Source organism: Corvus moneduloides, chromosome 12 (genome assembly GCF_009650955.1).
Source record: "Corvus moneduloides isolate bCorMon1 chromosome 12, bCorMon1.pri, whole genome shotgun sequence".
In the NCBI taxonomy this organism is placed as follows: Eukaryota; Metazoa; Chordata; class Aves; order Passeriformes; family Corvidae; genus Corvus; species Corvus moneduloides.
This window is the reverse complement of record NC_045487.1, coordinates 2,204,934-2,217,959: the sequence shown is the minus strand read 5'-3', so window position 1 is coordinate 2,217,959 and position 13,026 is coordinate 2,204,934. Positions and strand designations below refer to the sequence as shown.

At 49.7% G+C, this 13,026-nt stretch overlaps 2 protein-coding genes across 2 annotated transcripts in view; one reads left to right on the top strand and one right to left on the bottom strand.

Annotated features, from left to right (window-relative positions):
• Window positions 1-8,613, top strand: MAP1LC3B (microtubule associated protein 1 light chain 3 beta). Its single transcript, XM_032121452.1, has 4 exons — window positions 1-179; window positions 2,726-2,781; window positions 5,092-5,198; window positions 7,102-8,613. The coding sequence occupies exons 1-4, from the start codon at window positions 140-142 to the stop codon at window positions 7,274-7,276; spliced, it is 378 nt and encodes a 125-aa protein (XP_031977343.1). The 5' UTR covers window positions 1-139; the 3' UTR covers window positions 7,277-8,613.
• Window positions 8,614-8,751: 138 nt separating this feature from the next.
• Window positions 8,752-13,026, bottom strand: part of ZCCHC14 (zinc finger CCHC-type containing 14) — a 49,653-nt gene continuing 45,378 nt past the window's right edge. The window contains exon 13 of the mRNA XM_032121451.1: window positions 8,752-12,898. Coding sequence (XP_031977342.1) covers window positions 12,843-12,898 — 56 coding nt within the window. The 3' untranslated portion in view covers window positions 8,752-12,842. The remainder of the gene's footprint in view (window positions 12,899-13,026) is intronic.

The window sequence follows — 13,026 nt, the reverse complement described above, 5'->3', positions numbered from 1 at the left end:
GCGGGGCCGCCCGTGACGCGCGGGTCAGCTGACGGCCGAGCGGCCGTGGCGGCGCGGGGGGCGGGTGCCGGCACTCGGAGGTGTCCGCTGCCGCCGCCGCGCAGAGCCGCCGCTGGGCCCGGGCCGAGCGAACGCCGCCATGCCCTCGGAGAAGAGCTTCAAGCAGCGCCGCACCTTCGGTGAGCGCCCCGGCGAGGGATGCGGCGGGGTGGGGCCCGCCGGTGCTCCCGGCCCGGGTGGACTGCGGAGGGGTGGCGGGGGGGGGATCGGCGGGGAGAGGAGGGGGCAGATCGCGGTGGGAGCAGCGAAGATCCCCGGGCGGCTGCTGCTGCTGACAGCGGGGCCCCGCGGGCGGAGCGGGTCCGGAGCCGCCCCGGTGTCCCGGCCTGCTCGGGGCTGCGACGGAGTCAAAGCCCGGCCCGGCCTCCGGGGCTTGTTTCCCCCGGTGAGAGCCCGGTGGCTCGGGACAGGGGGGTTTTGGGGTGTCGCGAGGTGTGGGGTGACAGCTGTGCTGTGCCCGGGCGAGCTCTGCGCTGGGAGAGGGGGCTTGGGGTGGGGAGATCTCTCCATGGCATCATCCATTATGGACTGCAAAACTCCCAGAAGCCTGGAAACATCCTCGGCGTGTGTGCCAGGAGCTGGGCCTGCCCTTCCCTCCGGTGTCTGCTCCGTGTCCGCCGGCCTCTGCGCCGGTGGCAGCGGAATTAAAGCTCCACTGGCAGCCGATGCTTGGTGCGGCGTGAGGAATTCTCCACCCGGGCAGCTGCGACTGGACTGGGGCGTGTGGCTCCTGTCTCTGTTTGGCTGTTGCAAACTAGCAGGGCATGGAAAAGAGCTGTGTAATGATGGCTGGGAAAATGAGATTAGTCCCTTCCGAGAAAGAACAGCCTCTATAGAGCCGTGCCACGCTTCTGTGTGTGTGCTCAGGATGGGACCGGAGCAATCAAAGGGCTCAGGATCTGCTCATGTGTGTCAGTAAGGGAGGCTGAAGTGCTGCGAGGGTAACAAGAACTGGCAGCGTAACCTATTTCTGCATGAACTATAAAATCCCGTACGTGAGATGGAATTGGTGGAAGTAATTGATCCAGATTTTCCTTTCTTCCTGCCTTTGGGTTAAAGTCAAGCTGCTTAAGAGAGCTTTGTGATGTGCCCACCCTCGCCTTTGCTGTTGTGGTAAATGTAAGCTGTTCCCTGCAGTGAAGCAGGGAGGATTTTGATCTCACAAAACTCTGTGTTTATGCTGCCCCTTTTCTCGGAGCCTTCCAAAACTGTTGTTGACCCCATCGCCTGTCAGCAGCCTCTGTTGCAGGTATTAAGTTCAGCTAGGATGGCAGCCAAGCAGTTGCCACTGCAACTACTGTCGTCAGAGAACAGTGTTTATCTGTGGCTGACTGGGGCCTGATTTTGAACACGCCACACACAATAATCTCCATGATTTGCCCGGTTTATGTTCCTTCTACTCCAGGGAGTTCTGCTGAATAACGTTGCTGTGAACAAACGTGTTCCAGCTGAAAAGTTAGTGCTTGCCAGGTGGATGGTTGCTCTCACTCCCTCCACGTATCTTTTGTGTTTCTGGTTAATCTTAAAAAATATTTTAACGAGGTGGAACTCTCTGCCCTTGGCCGGCTCCCACTGGGCTGTGGGAATGTGGCTCGGGATGTGGGGTGGCTTTCAGGTGAAGGCTTCTCGTGCTCCTTGCCTTAGTTCTGCTTGATTCACCTGCAGCTTCAAACGGTGATTCACGGCAGTTGCATTCCTTGCCGGGCTCGTGAGGAGGATGTATTCCATGGGCACAAACACGGACTAATGGAGACCGAGGGATGTTATTGCTGAGTGTCCTGCCATTAGCATTCCAGCAGGGAGCTGGCCTAAGTGCTTCTCTCCCTAGGCAGGTGTGTGTTCAAGCCGTGATGCAACGCTAAATCATCTCTCTCAGAGCTGTTCGGAGCATGAAAACAGCCTGGAAAGCCCCATCCCGCTGAAAAACCGGAGGGGTTAAAACTGAGTTCACTGAATCTGAAAGTAGGCAGAGCACACACAGATGCAGCGGCCCCTGAAAGCAACTGGCTGTTTACTCTGGCTCGTGTACTTTAGCCTGGTTCATGATATCTGTTCTATTAATATTTCTGTCTGAGGAGAGGCGAACTTTATCCTGAAAACTGGCATGGAGAGTGGCAAAATTTGCAGGTCCGGCAGAGCCTCCAGCAGCTCCTGCAACAATGGGTGCGGCCGAGTCAAAATAAAACCTGGAATTCGGTAACACGAGAGCGGACAAGGAAAGCTGATGCTGCCAGGCTTGGGCCAGTCCCGGGGCTCAAATAATTGTTGACCATTTCCTCTTCTGGGACCTCACAGAAATAGCACAGGGTATTTAGTTGTTAACTTGGGTAGTGTAATTTGAGGCCATAACTGTGTGAGGTTAAATGTGTGCTTCAGTGGGCAGAAAGTGAGGGGGTGTGGGGAGCAAAGGATCTCCTTTAACACTTTCTAGGAGTGCCAGGCAGGTGCACACAGCACTTGTCATCTTGGGTTAAGGAGCAGGGGATCAGCTGTCACAGGAGAGGCTGTACTCCTGATAGCGCTGGCCCATTTGGAAATTGCTTTGCCTGAATTTCCTCTTCTGGCTTTTCCTGACACGTGGTCCCTCTCTTCAGTGGTGGAGAAGTAAGGGAATAACAGCATTAGCTGTGAATGTTTAAACAGATTTTTTTTTAATCCCTTGCAGAACAAAGAGTGGAAGATGTACGACTGATTCGGGATCAGCATCCCACTAAAATACCAGTAAGTCCAGTTCTTTTAATTTTTTACTTCAGTTTTTAGTCTCATGTTCTTTTTAGCAGTTAGAAACCTGTGAAAGAGCTTTCCTGAGGAGACCAAATGAAAATGTGGCTGTTCAGGGTGGCTAAGCCTGGGTTTCAGGAGCATTCTCAAGGAGTAGTTCTCAGGGTTGGTGTGGGAGAGCAAGGTGCTCGCTGGGGGCTGGAGGAAGTGGCGTTTCCGGAGTTTAGCAGCTGTGTTGTAACTTGGAATAAAACCACGCCCCGGCTGAGCTCTGAGATCCTCCTGAGCGCTCAGCTCTGCTCCCTCAGTGGTTTTCCTCTCCGAATTAAGAGTCTTCAGAGGCTCACCAGGAAGAGTAGACAGGAGTGTAGAGGCAGATACGGATTTGATCCTCAGCCTGTGCTGAGAAGGACAGAAATGCTTTTCTCCTGGGAATGGGCCTGTGCTTAGGTCTCCAGGAATGCTGCTGGGCTGTCAAACCCCTCCAGCTCACCTCACACTGGGTATCACCCCTCACCTTGTCACTCTCTAGCTGCTCAGCTCCAAATGCTGCCTGAGTTTGTGTTTTATTTTACTCACGGCATCCTCAAAGTTAAAAATGCAGAGAAGGGCATGGATCACGTTCTGTCACTGGTGAGTTCTTCAGCAGAGGGAACTGAACGGGACCCTCAGCCTTTGGCTCTGTGATGAGAGCTGGTGACCCCAGTGTGTGGGAATTCTGCTGTGAACCAACTGCTGCAAACTGTCCCCCGTCTCTGAGCAAGTTTACTGACAGAAGCTGCCGTAGAAACCGAAACCGAAAGGTTTTCAGCTTTCCTGGAGCTTTAAGCTCCTTCACCTCAGAGCTGCCACTGCTGTTTCCCTGTGCAGTGGGGCAAAGGAACAAGGAATACTTCACAGCAGGGATTTTCTGACTTCCTTGGAATGTTTCATTTTCCCAAAAGGCACTTTCCTTACAAATCCGTTTCCTGACAAATACTGCTTTTTCACTCACCTTTCAGAGACCACTTAGCCATAGTCCCCAAGCTCTGTGACCACTGACTGAAAGCCAGGGATTTATGGCAAAACTCTCACTTTAAGTCAGCCATGGAGAGATTCCAAGCAAAAATCCAGTGGTACCTAAGGAACTTGCTGGACATGCAGTGATGCAAACTCCCAGCTATCCCTGCTGGGATCTCTGGAGTCTCACTGGGCCAGTCACTGCCTCATTGTTGTCATTAGCAGTTCTGGATGAGATAAGATGGCAATGTCACACGAGGTAGTAAATCCCTCCTGTGCTGTCAACATCCTCCTTTCTGCTGTTAGAAATATCTCCTGCTTATGGCCCAGCTGCTTAAAATAGTGGGGTTTGTTGTCCAGAAGGAGCCAGCATTTATTTCAACTGATGTAAGGCTCTTTCTCTGGTAGAATTCCATCAATGTCTCTTCACCTGTGCAGCTTTTTAAGATCAACACGGCCAGACCCCGTGAGCATGGAAAGGATCCAAGGGACTGGTGTCACATAGCTCCTGTTGATTGAAAATCAACAAACCCCCCATGGCTGTGGAAACAGGAGTACACGAGTTCTGAGATCACTTCTTAAAAGCAGGAGCTGCCCTCAGTTGCTGGGCAGGGTGCTCCTTAAATTGGGAAATCTGCAGTTTCTCTGTGAATTAAGTGGTTACTACACAGCAATCCTGGCAGAATTACTGGTTCCTGAGCATGCTTGTGGAAATTTTCTCTTTAATTTGGAAATGGGAGGGTTTATAGCCTTCCAAAGTAGCTTTTTCTCATGCATTAGAGGAACCATGGGAGGTGGATGGAACAGCAGAGTCATCTGGAGTTGTAGTTCTTAAAGAGATGGCCTGAAGCTGGAGAAATTCCAGCGCAAACTGCTTGATCTGGCAGACCTCTATAGCAGCACAAACCCCTGGTCAGCCACTGCAGTGTGTTAGAGGGAAGTGGGCTTGATCTTTCCTTGGATTTCCTTGTTGCTGGGTAATTCAGTGCTGGATCAAATGATTGCAGCAAAGGAACTGTTCTAAAATTGCACGGAAGCCGTGGATGTGTGCTGGAAAATCCCTGTGTGTTACAGTGGCTCTTGCAAACAGAACAGAGGAGCACGTGAAGATTATTAATTCTCATAGAAACACAGAATTGTTTGGGTTGGAAAAGACCTTTAAGGTCGTTGAGTCCAACCATGAATTGTCCATTTTCAGATTGGAGATGCTGCATTCACACATGAAGGGAAATGGAGCTGGGAAGGGGGAGATGAGGGCACCAGGCACTGCTCCTGCCTTTCACACCTTCTGCTTCTTGTGTTTCTTCTCAGGTGATCATTGAAAGGTACAAGGGAGAGAAGCAGCTTCCAGTTTTGGATAAGACCAAGTTCCTGGTGCCAGATCATGTCAACATGAGCGAGCTAATCAAAATTATCAGGTAGTATTGCTGGGACTCCAGTGTGAACTGATCAGCCTCGGACTGTGATGCTCTGTTAATTCCCCCCTGCTGCACTTGGGAGGTCTAAATGGAAAATTCATCTAATGAGCACAAACCCAGGAGAAAGTGCTTTTCCTTTTGCTTTGCTGGAAAAACCCCACTCTGAAGGGAGCTGGGCTGGTAGTCTGCTTCCAAGAGAATTAACTGGTTCCCAGAGCTGTAGGAGGGAATGTGGGGCTGTGAATCCCTGTCTAACATGGGTCCTTCTGCCCAGGGCTCCAGCACTTCCTCCTTGGCTATTTTGGGATGCCTCCTCAGTTCTGCCATGGAGTCCCCCTCTGGAGTGGCTGCCTCTTCCCACCCACTGGGAAGGGGAGTTTGGGCTCAGAGCCAGAGCTCTGTGCTGCTGCTTGGGGAGCTGTTGGCATCCCTTGGGAATTGGAAGTTTCCCTCAGTGACAGCACTGAGGCCTGGGGAGCACCCACTCAGGCCAGAGTGTTTCTGCCCCAGCTGCTTGCTCAGCTTACAGGAAAGGCAAAGGGCAACAGCCTCGTGTGGAAGTTGTGTGGTCGAAAACTGTGGTCAGAAGTTCTGCTAGAAGTGCATCTCTGCTGGCTCAGCAGCAGGGTCTGATTGGTAAGGGCTCTCCTGTGGTAACTGGGAAGTGAGCAGCAAACCAGAGCTTGTTTTGTGCTGGTCACGCTGCAGCAGGAGCTGGTTCATGGAGGCCACAGGCTGTGGGAGTTGTCCAGGGTGTCCAAACAAAAACTCTCACAGGCAAATCCCAGCTCCTACAGGATGAAGAAAGGGAGATAGGCTTTGGAGACAGGAACCAGGTTGCTCAAGTCTTGCAGAGTTTCTCAGGAACATGAAAGGCCCTGGGCAAAGAGGTTAACTGCAAGCTGAAGGATTTTCCCACCTTTTTTCTCTGGCTTTACTGTTAATAAATAACTTGGTACCACCCAGACTTGGGCCTCAGCCAGCTCCAGTGATGCACAGCAAAGCCCATCCTTCCCAAACCTTGGAGAGCTGCTGCCTTCCCTCAGCCTGCTGTCTCTGGAGTGATTAGAGCCAGGCTTTGGAAGGCTCCCTGTCCAGGGCTGTGGTTGGGAGCTAAATAAATCCTTGTTTCCAGCTGCTGCTGCCCCTCAGCAGCGAGTGGAAGCAGCAGGAAGCTCTTCTGATCTTTTCTGTCCTCCTTGCTGTGGTGGCAGCTCTACACTCCCGAGCTGCTGCTGCTCATTTGGTTTATCAAGTGGGAAAAGAGCTGCTCTCTGCAGACCTGCTCTGCAGGAGGAGTTTAGCAGAAACACCCATTTCCCCGGAGCTGGAATGACCAAGGGAAAGCCAGAAATCAGCTGTTTCCTGTGCCAGGCAGTCTGTGCAGCCTGTGGCTCCGTGCCCTTCCCATGGTGCTTCTCCTGGGAGGGAGGAGGAGAGGGAGCAGGATGCTCCAAGGTTAAAGTCAGGCTGTTACAGAGCTGGTGACAAAGTGAGTTTAAAAGTTTCCCAGGTTTTGCAAGGAAGCTCTGCCCATCTTTCCCCATCTTCCCACAGATCTCTGGGTTTTCATTACTGTGAGCTGCAAGCCAAAGGTCCCTGGCTGTGCCAGGGGTGCATCTTCCCAGTCCCTCCAGTTTAATGCCCTTCTGGAGTGCAGCTTTTCCCCTGACCGAGTAGATGCACCTGCCTGGATTTAGGGGAGGAATTCAGTTTTGAGGGACAGGGCTGGGTGGGGACATGCAGAGAAAGGTGCCGGTGGCAGAGGTTGAATGAGATGAGCTTTAACTCCTTCCTCCCCAAACCATTCCCCGATTCTCTGCTATGACCTTGCTGCTGTCGGTGTTGAGGACTGTCCGGTGCCATCTGTCCTTTGTCCCCCCTTCCCCTCACCCCTCCCCAGGCGGCGCCTGCAGCTGAACTCCAACCAGGCCTTCTTCCTGCTGGTGAACGGGCACAGCATGGTGAGCGTGTCCACGCCCATCTCCGAGGTGTATGAGAGCGAGAAGGATGAGGATGGGTTCCTGTACATGGTCTACGCCTCCCAGGAGACCTTCGGAGCGCCAGCTTCCGCCTAGGACACGCCAGCGGCTCTAGCCTAGGATTTGGGTTGACCCTTGGCCATCACCCCCACTCTTCCCCACACACCCCCCAGGGAAAGAACCGGATGTCACCTACGCTCTCAGTCCTTAGCATAGTCTTGCTTTAGCAGGTGTCTCATCTCACCTTGCCTTGTTTGTGACTATTAAACAGTACAGACGAGCACCTCCAGCTTTGAAACCTGCCCTAATAATATTCCACACAGGCACATTTACAGGTCTGGACCTGACGAAAGGAGCCCAATTGTGCATGTGACACTTGCAGAGAAAGGGACACTCGATTGACTTTTACCAAGCAAACAGGCACCAGGGAGGAGCTAAAGTGTTCCTGTGAGTTTGCTGGAAAATCTCCCTATGATTCCTTAAATTTTTTTTGTTTTTAAATGGGAAGGTTTCTCATGAGAGCAAATGCATTTTAATGTTCCAAAGGGGAGCTTTTTCTTCTGCAGCTCCATCGTGTCAGCGCTGCAGGGAGTTAAGGCAAGTGCTTGGGGTGAGCTGGGGGAGGACTCTTCGTGTCTCCGGTTTTTGGGCACCGCACGCTCCAGGGCGGTGCCGGTTTCTGGAATACTCATACCAAACACCACAGCTTTATTGTAGTTTTAGGAAGTGTCTAACTGTAAAATACACACCTGGACAGGTAACATTGAAATAAACTCCAGTCTGTTACGAATTCCCAATCCCTGTGTGTTCATCTGAGCTGGCTTCCAGCTATCCATAGGATCATGCCCCTAGCCCGAAGGTTGGCCATTCCCTTACCTGGGAATCGGGAGAAGCAGCTCAGGGCCGGGAGTCGCTGCCGAGAGTTGACGAACGAATGATTTGTGGTGGCACCGCTGGAGGCTCCAGCGTGTGTCCCTGTGGCCGGGCAGGGCGCGGCTGTGCAGAGGGGAGCTCTCCCGTAGGACAAACCTGTGGAGCGACGCGCGGCGGGATCCCCGCGGCGGCCGCGTGCGCTGGCTCCGTGTGTCACCGGCAGCTCGGCTCTGGCGGGGACAGAAGCAATACTGCTGCGCCTGGCGCTGCGCGGGTGCGCGCCTTGTACCCCCTCCGCCTTGTACCTCCTGCACTCTTTGCATGCATCTCCTTCCCGGGGCCCCCCCGCCCGTTTTTTATTGTCCTTTGTGTTTTTACTCCGACGTGAACTTTTTGATGCAGCTTGTTCTCTGTTTAGTTCTGTTCGTGTAAGAATTCGTTTAACTCATAACTGACAACTGTACTTGTAATTACGACGTGATCGACTGATATTCCTGTACAAATGTTGCTTTTTTAAAATTAATACAGTGCTGATATGGATGGATTACATCCCAACTTAATTCTGGCTCGTGTGGTTATTCCTAGGCACTTTCACAGCAAAATAATTAAAGGAATTAAAAATAATTCCCTGCTACTGCCAAGCTGGAGAAGCCCCCACACAGCTGAATCCCTTTAAAATGAAAGCCAATACCAAGGGATTCTGTTTAACTCTTTATTTTCCATACATTAAATTTACTCAGATAAAAACATTCTAAAAATGTACAATTTAACTTTTAACAAAGTATAATAAAACATAAAAATCCCAATACCAGAATACTTGACATTTACAATTCAAAATCAAATTAGCTGAATATTAAATATTTACAAAACTATTTAAAATATTTATAAAGTTACATGCAGAATTTGTAATACTAGAAGTGATCGAAGTAAAAGAAATGGCTCAAATGGAGCAGGAATTTCCTTCATTCCTAATGGAAAGTTATGTCCAAGAGAAGCTGTTAATCTGCACTTGAAAACACACGGGATTTGCTTTCTGCTTCAGTACCAACACGGTTCTTGTGTACATCAGGAAGATTTCAGGGAACAAATGGGTAATTCCAAGGGTTTATTACAAGAGCTGTGGGGCCTCAACCAGCCAAAGTGATTCCTACTCTCACAAATGCTCCATTATGTGGATTTTTGTCCAGAGTTGCCCATATTCATCCCATTTACAGGTGTTCCAGACTAGCCCGGATCCAGCGCTCCGAGGGTCCCTCTGGCACAGCCACAGCTCCCTCGCAGGATGATTTTGGGAGGAGCGTTGCTCTACCCGGTGCCACAGCCTGGCTCATCCCGGGATATCTCTGCCCGGAGCAGGCCGGCAAGGAAATGGGGTTTGGGAGGGATGGCCGAGGCCTGGTGCTGGAGCATTAAACTTTGGGAAGTCTGGTGCTTAATTTGCCAAGATTTAATGACCGTGGTATGAAAAGGTTTCACAAAAAGCTGAGTGTGACAGAGCTGGTTTGAATAAAAACCAGTTTTGATAAACTTTAATAACAGTTCAAATATAGTTTTCAATAAAAGTAGGGTGGAACCCTCTGATCAGTATCTCGGTTCCCTCTCCTCCTTCTCTGCTCCCCCATTAGGGTCAAGCCCAGAATATTTATTAATGCTTAATTTGCACAGGGTGAGGAGGAGTTTGCTGGAAATTCCATCCAATTTTGAGTCTTTCCATCATCAAATGGAAAATGCAGCTGAACTGCACCACTTGCTGCTTCCCTCCCCTGGGAAAGGCTCCTTGCTGAGTTCTCCGTGCCCCTGCAGGGAGATGGCTGGGGATTCCCTTCCCTCTTACACTGAAAAATCATTCCCATTCCACAGTGAAATCCATCAGGAGAACGAATTCTTTTTATACTTGCAGGACAAAGATAGGGCTAAATAACATTCTTTGAAATCTCCATCTTTCAATGTACAAAAATAGGGTTTAAGAACTGGTTCCTTCAGGCAGGGCAGCTGGAGCTCTACTATTCCAAGCCAAGCTGCCTTGCTTTTTAGGGGTAAAAAGATGGATTTGTGCCTTTTAAGAACAGATTAAGGATAATTTTATGGAATTAAGGTGCTCTGTTCGGACTTACCAACTTTGGTTGTTCTGGGTACAGAGTGGAGGGTGTTCACTGGCAGGTCTGAAGCCCCAACTCGCTGGGATTTGGGGAAGGCTCTGAGGTTGCTGCTGGCTCACCAGACCTTCCTTTCAGACTCTCGTGTTGCCTCCAGGTCCTTCTGGATTGGATCTTACTCCAAACCCAGCCCCAACTGTTCCAAAGCGCCACCCAAACGCAGCCACGAGCCACTTGAAGAAACATCAGCCTTAACTTGACACAAAGAAACAATCCCAAAGAAAGGAATGAAACAGTTTGCTGGAAACATCAGCCTTAACTCTACACACAGGGAAAGGATCCTAAAGAAAGCTCAGGAGAAAGGAATGAAACAATTTGCTGGACAGAAGTTCAGTTTTACAGTCCTTTTGATATGATTTTTTTCTGTGATGAAGATCAGACACAACTGTGCCCAGCCTTGGGCAGTAAAACAAAACACAACTGCTACAGAAATGACTTTTTTTTTTTTTTTTTGCTGCTGCTGCTGCTGCTGTTTTTTGCTGTTTTGAGAAGGTTTTGAACACTCACATGTGTGTTGAAATACAGTTTCTTTAAATACAATTTTAAAATATTGTTTAAAAAAAGTGAAAAAAATAATAACAATAATAATAATAACACTAAGTTTGGCTTTCAGCACATGTTCCAGGCCACTGGAGAGACCCTCAAAGCTGCAAATAGTAAACACGGAACTGCACGTTTTCCTTGGGCATGATGCAGTGGGACAGACTGTTCCTACCATTGTCTTGAGCTCATTAAGGCAAAGTAAATTGCATTGTCAGTTTTCATCCCTTTAGTGTTGTAGGTCTGAAGGTTGCTCATGGGAACACAGGGAACGTCCTCAAATGCAGGCAGAGCCAGGAGGGAGCGGGAGCTGGGCTGGGAATACACAAATCAGGGGGTTCTTATTGCATAGCAATAAAAAGTATCTTTTGTTTGTTTGTTTGTTTAAACCAACTGTTCTGCAAATTTTGATGTTGGATCCCTCCCTGGGCCCACCCACATTCCTGAGGCTCTCCTGATGCTCATGATCCCGCCTGCCTTCCAGCGAGGCTGAGATGCCCTTGCAGAGACAGAGGGACACAGGGATGGCCCAAAATGTTCCTTTCCTATGAGCATGGCCCAGGAAGGGCTGAGCTCCCCCCTCACACGGCCCCATCTCCTGGGGGCAGCTCTGCACAGCTCCAAACCCTCCTGCTCCCAGAGGACTTCCCAAGTCACTGCTCCGCTACAAATCCTATGGATTCATCCTGGTGTAAGGAATACCTCCGAGTGTAAACAAGGCTTCAGACTTTAAAGGTGTCTCCCAAATTACAGGATGCAAATATCTCTCTGTCAGACACTTTTACAGAGGAGGCCTCACCCATTTAATGCCGTCAAATTCCCGGGGAGGGGGAAGCCATGAGGATTAGGATCTTCTTTCAACCAGACAGGACCAAAGTGTTTCAAATTAGCAGTTCGAGATGGGTTTGGCTTCCTCTCGAGTCCTAATTTAGATTTGTCACCCACAAATGATGGACTAAGTAGTTAACACCAAAGCTACTCATCTACAACCTACTGCAACGAAGGAGGCCGACAAGAAATCCTTCCAAGTCTTGATAATAATGAAGTTTTTACTACCTTTTACATGTTTGACTCCCACCACTCCTGAATCCTGGGGTAGGAGCCAAAGGGTATTTCATATAAAGTAAAGCAAAAGCTTATTAACTCTGCTGCCAGAGTTCTTAGTTTGATTTTTTTTTTTTAGGATGGTTTAAAATTCATTTACAAAAGCAGAATAATAAGGTTTCTGTGAAAGAGACCTATATACAGTAACAGGACGTAAAGGTTTTGTGTATTACAGGAAAAATCCTTGAAGCCTTTATGACTCTGGAGTCTCTGGGACTTGGACCCTTGGAAACTAAGTTTATTCCAGTGCTGGGAACCCAGCACTAGCTAGTAATAGGTGAGACAATGAAGCACGAGTTTGTTTCCAGAAGGAACCGAAACTGCCGTGTGTGTTCTTTTGGAAGGGAAAAGAGAGACTTTTTAGGATTTTTATTGTGGAATTAAGTCCCGTAAGCCTGCTGGTGCCAATTTGTAAAGGTTGGAACTTCTTTGCCTCTTGCACTGGTCTCAGAGTGACACTGTCTGCTAAAAGTGCAGAAAGCTTGAAGAGTTTTACATTCTTCTGTAGTGCAATCCTTAAAAATCCCAGAGATTAGTGCCTGATCACTTTTGAAAAAAAGTAGACATTTTACCTAGCCCAGGGGTGCCAAAGTCCTTCCGGCCACTCCTACCTTTCGCCTCAGAACGGAGCTGCCCTGGAGTCAGGCCTTTCACCTTGGAAAGTCCAATTATGGCAATGTTCTCCAGCCAAAAAAGTACACAGGATGTTGTACTTCCAGCAGGAACTGCAGCTGGCCAGCTCCACCATCCATCCGTCCATCGGTCCGAGGACACGGAGTCAGGAGTTCCAACAACAAAGCTTGAATTTGGCAATCAAAACTGGGTTGGCTGCACCCCTAAGCTAGATTTTCTACCTAGTCTAATAAAGTAAAGCACCTTTGGATTAAAAAATACATTAAGCTTAACAGCAACTGGACGTCTCAGTTTTGTAGTTCGATCTCCGTCGCTCTCCATGGCTTTACAGCATCGTGGTGCCAGGTGGGGGAATCTCAGTCTGTGGAGTCCAGACTTTCGGAGGGAGGGGCGTACTTCAGCCTGAACGTACCTGGGACAGGACATGGACACAGGGGTTACACACCAGTCACCTCCCAGAGCTTCCCAAACCCACCTGCTGCTTCTTACACATGGAATGCACCACTGGAGCTTGGGTGCAGGTTTAGGGCTGGCACAAGT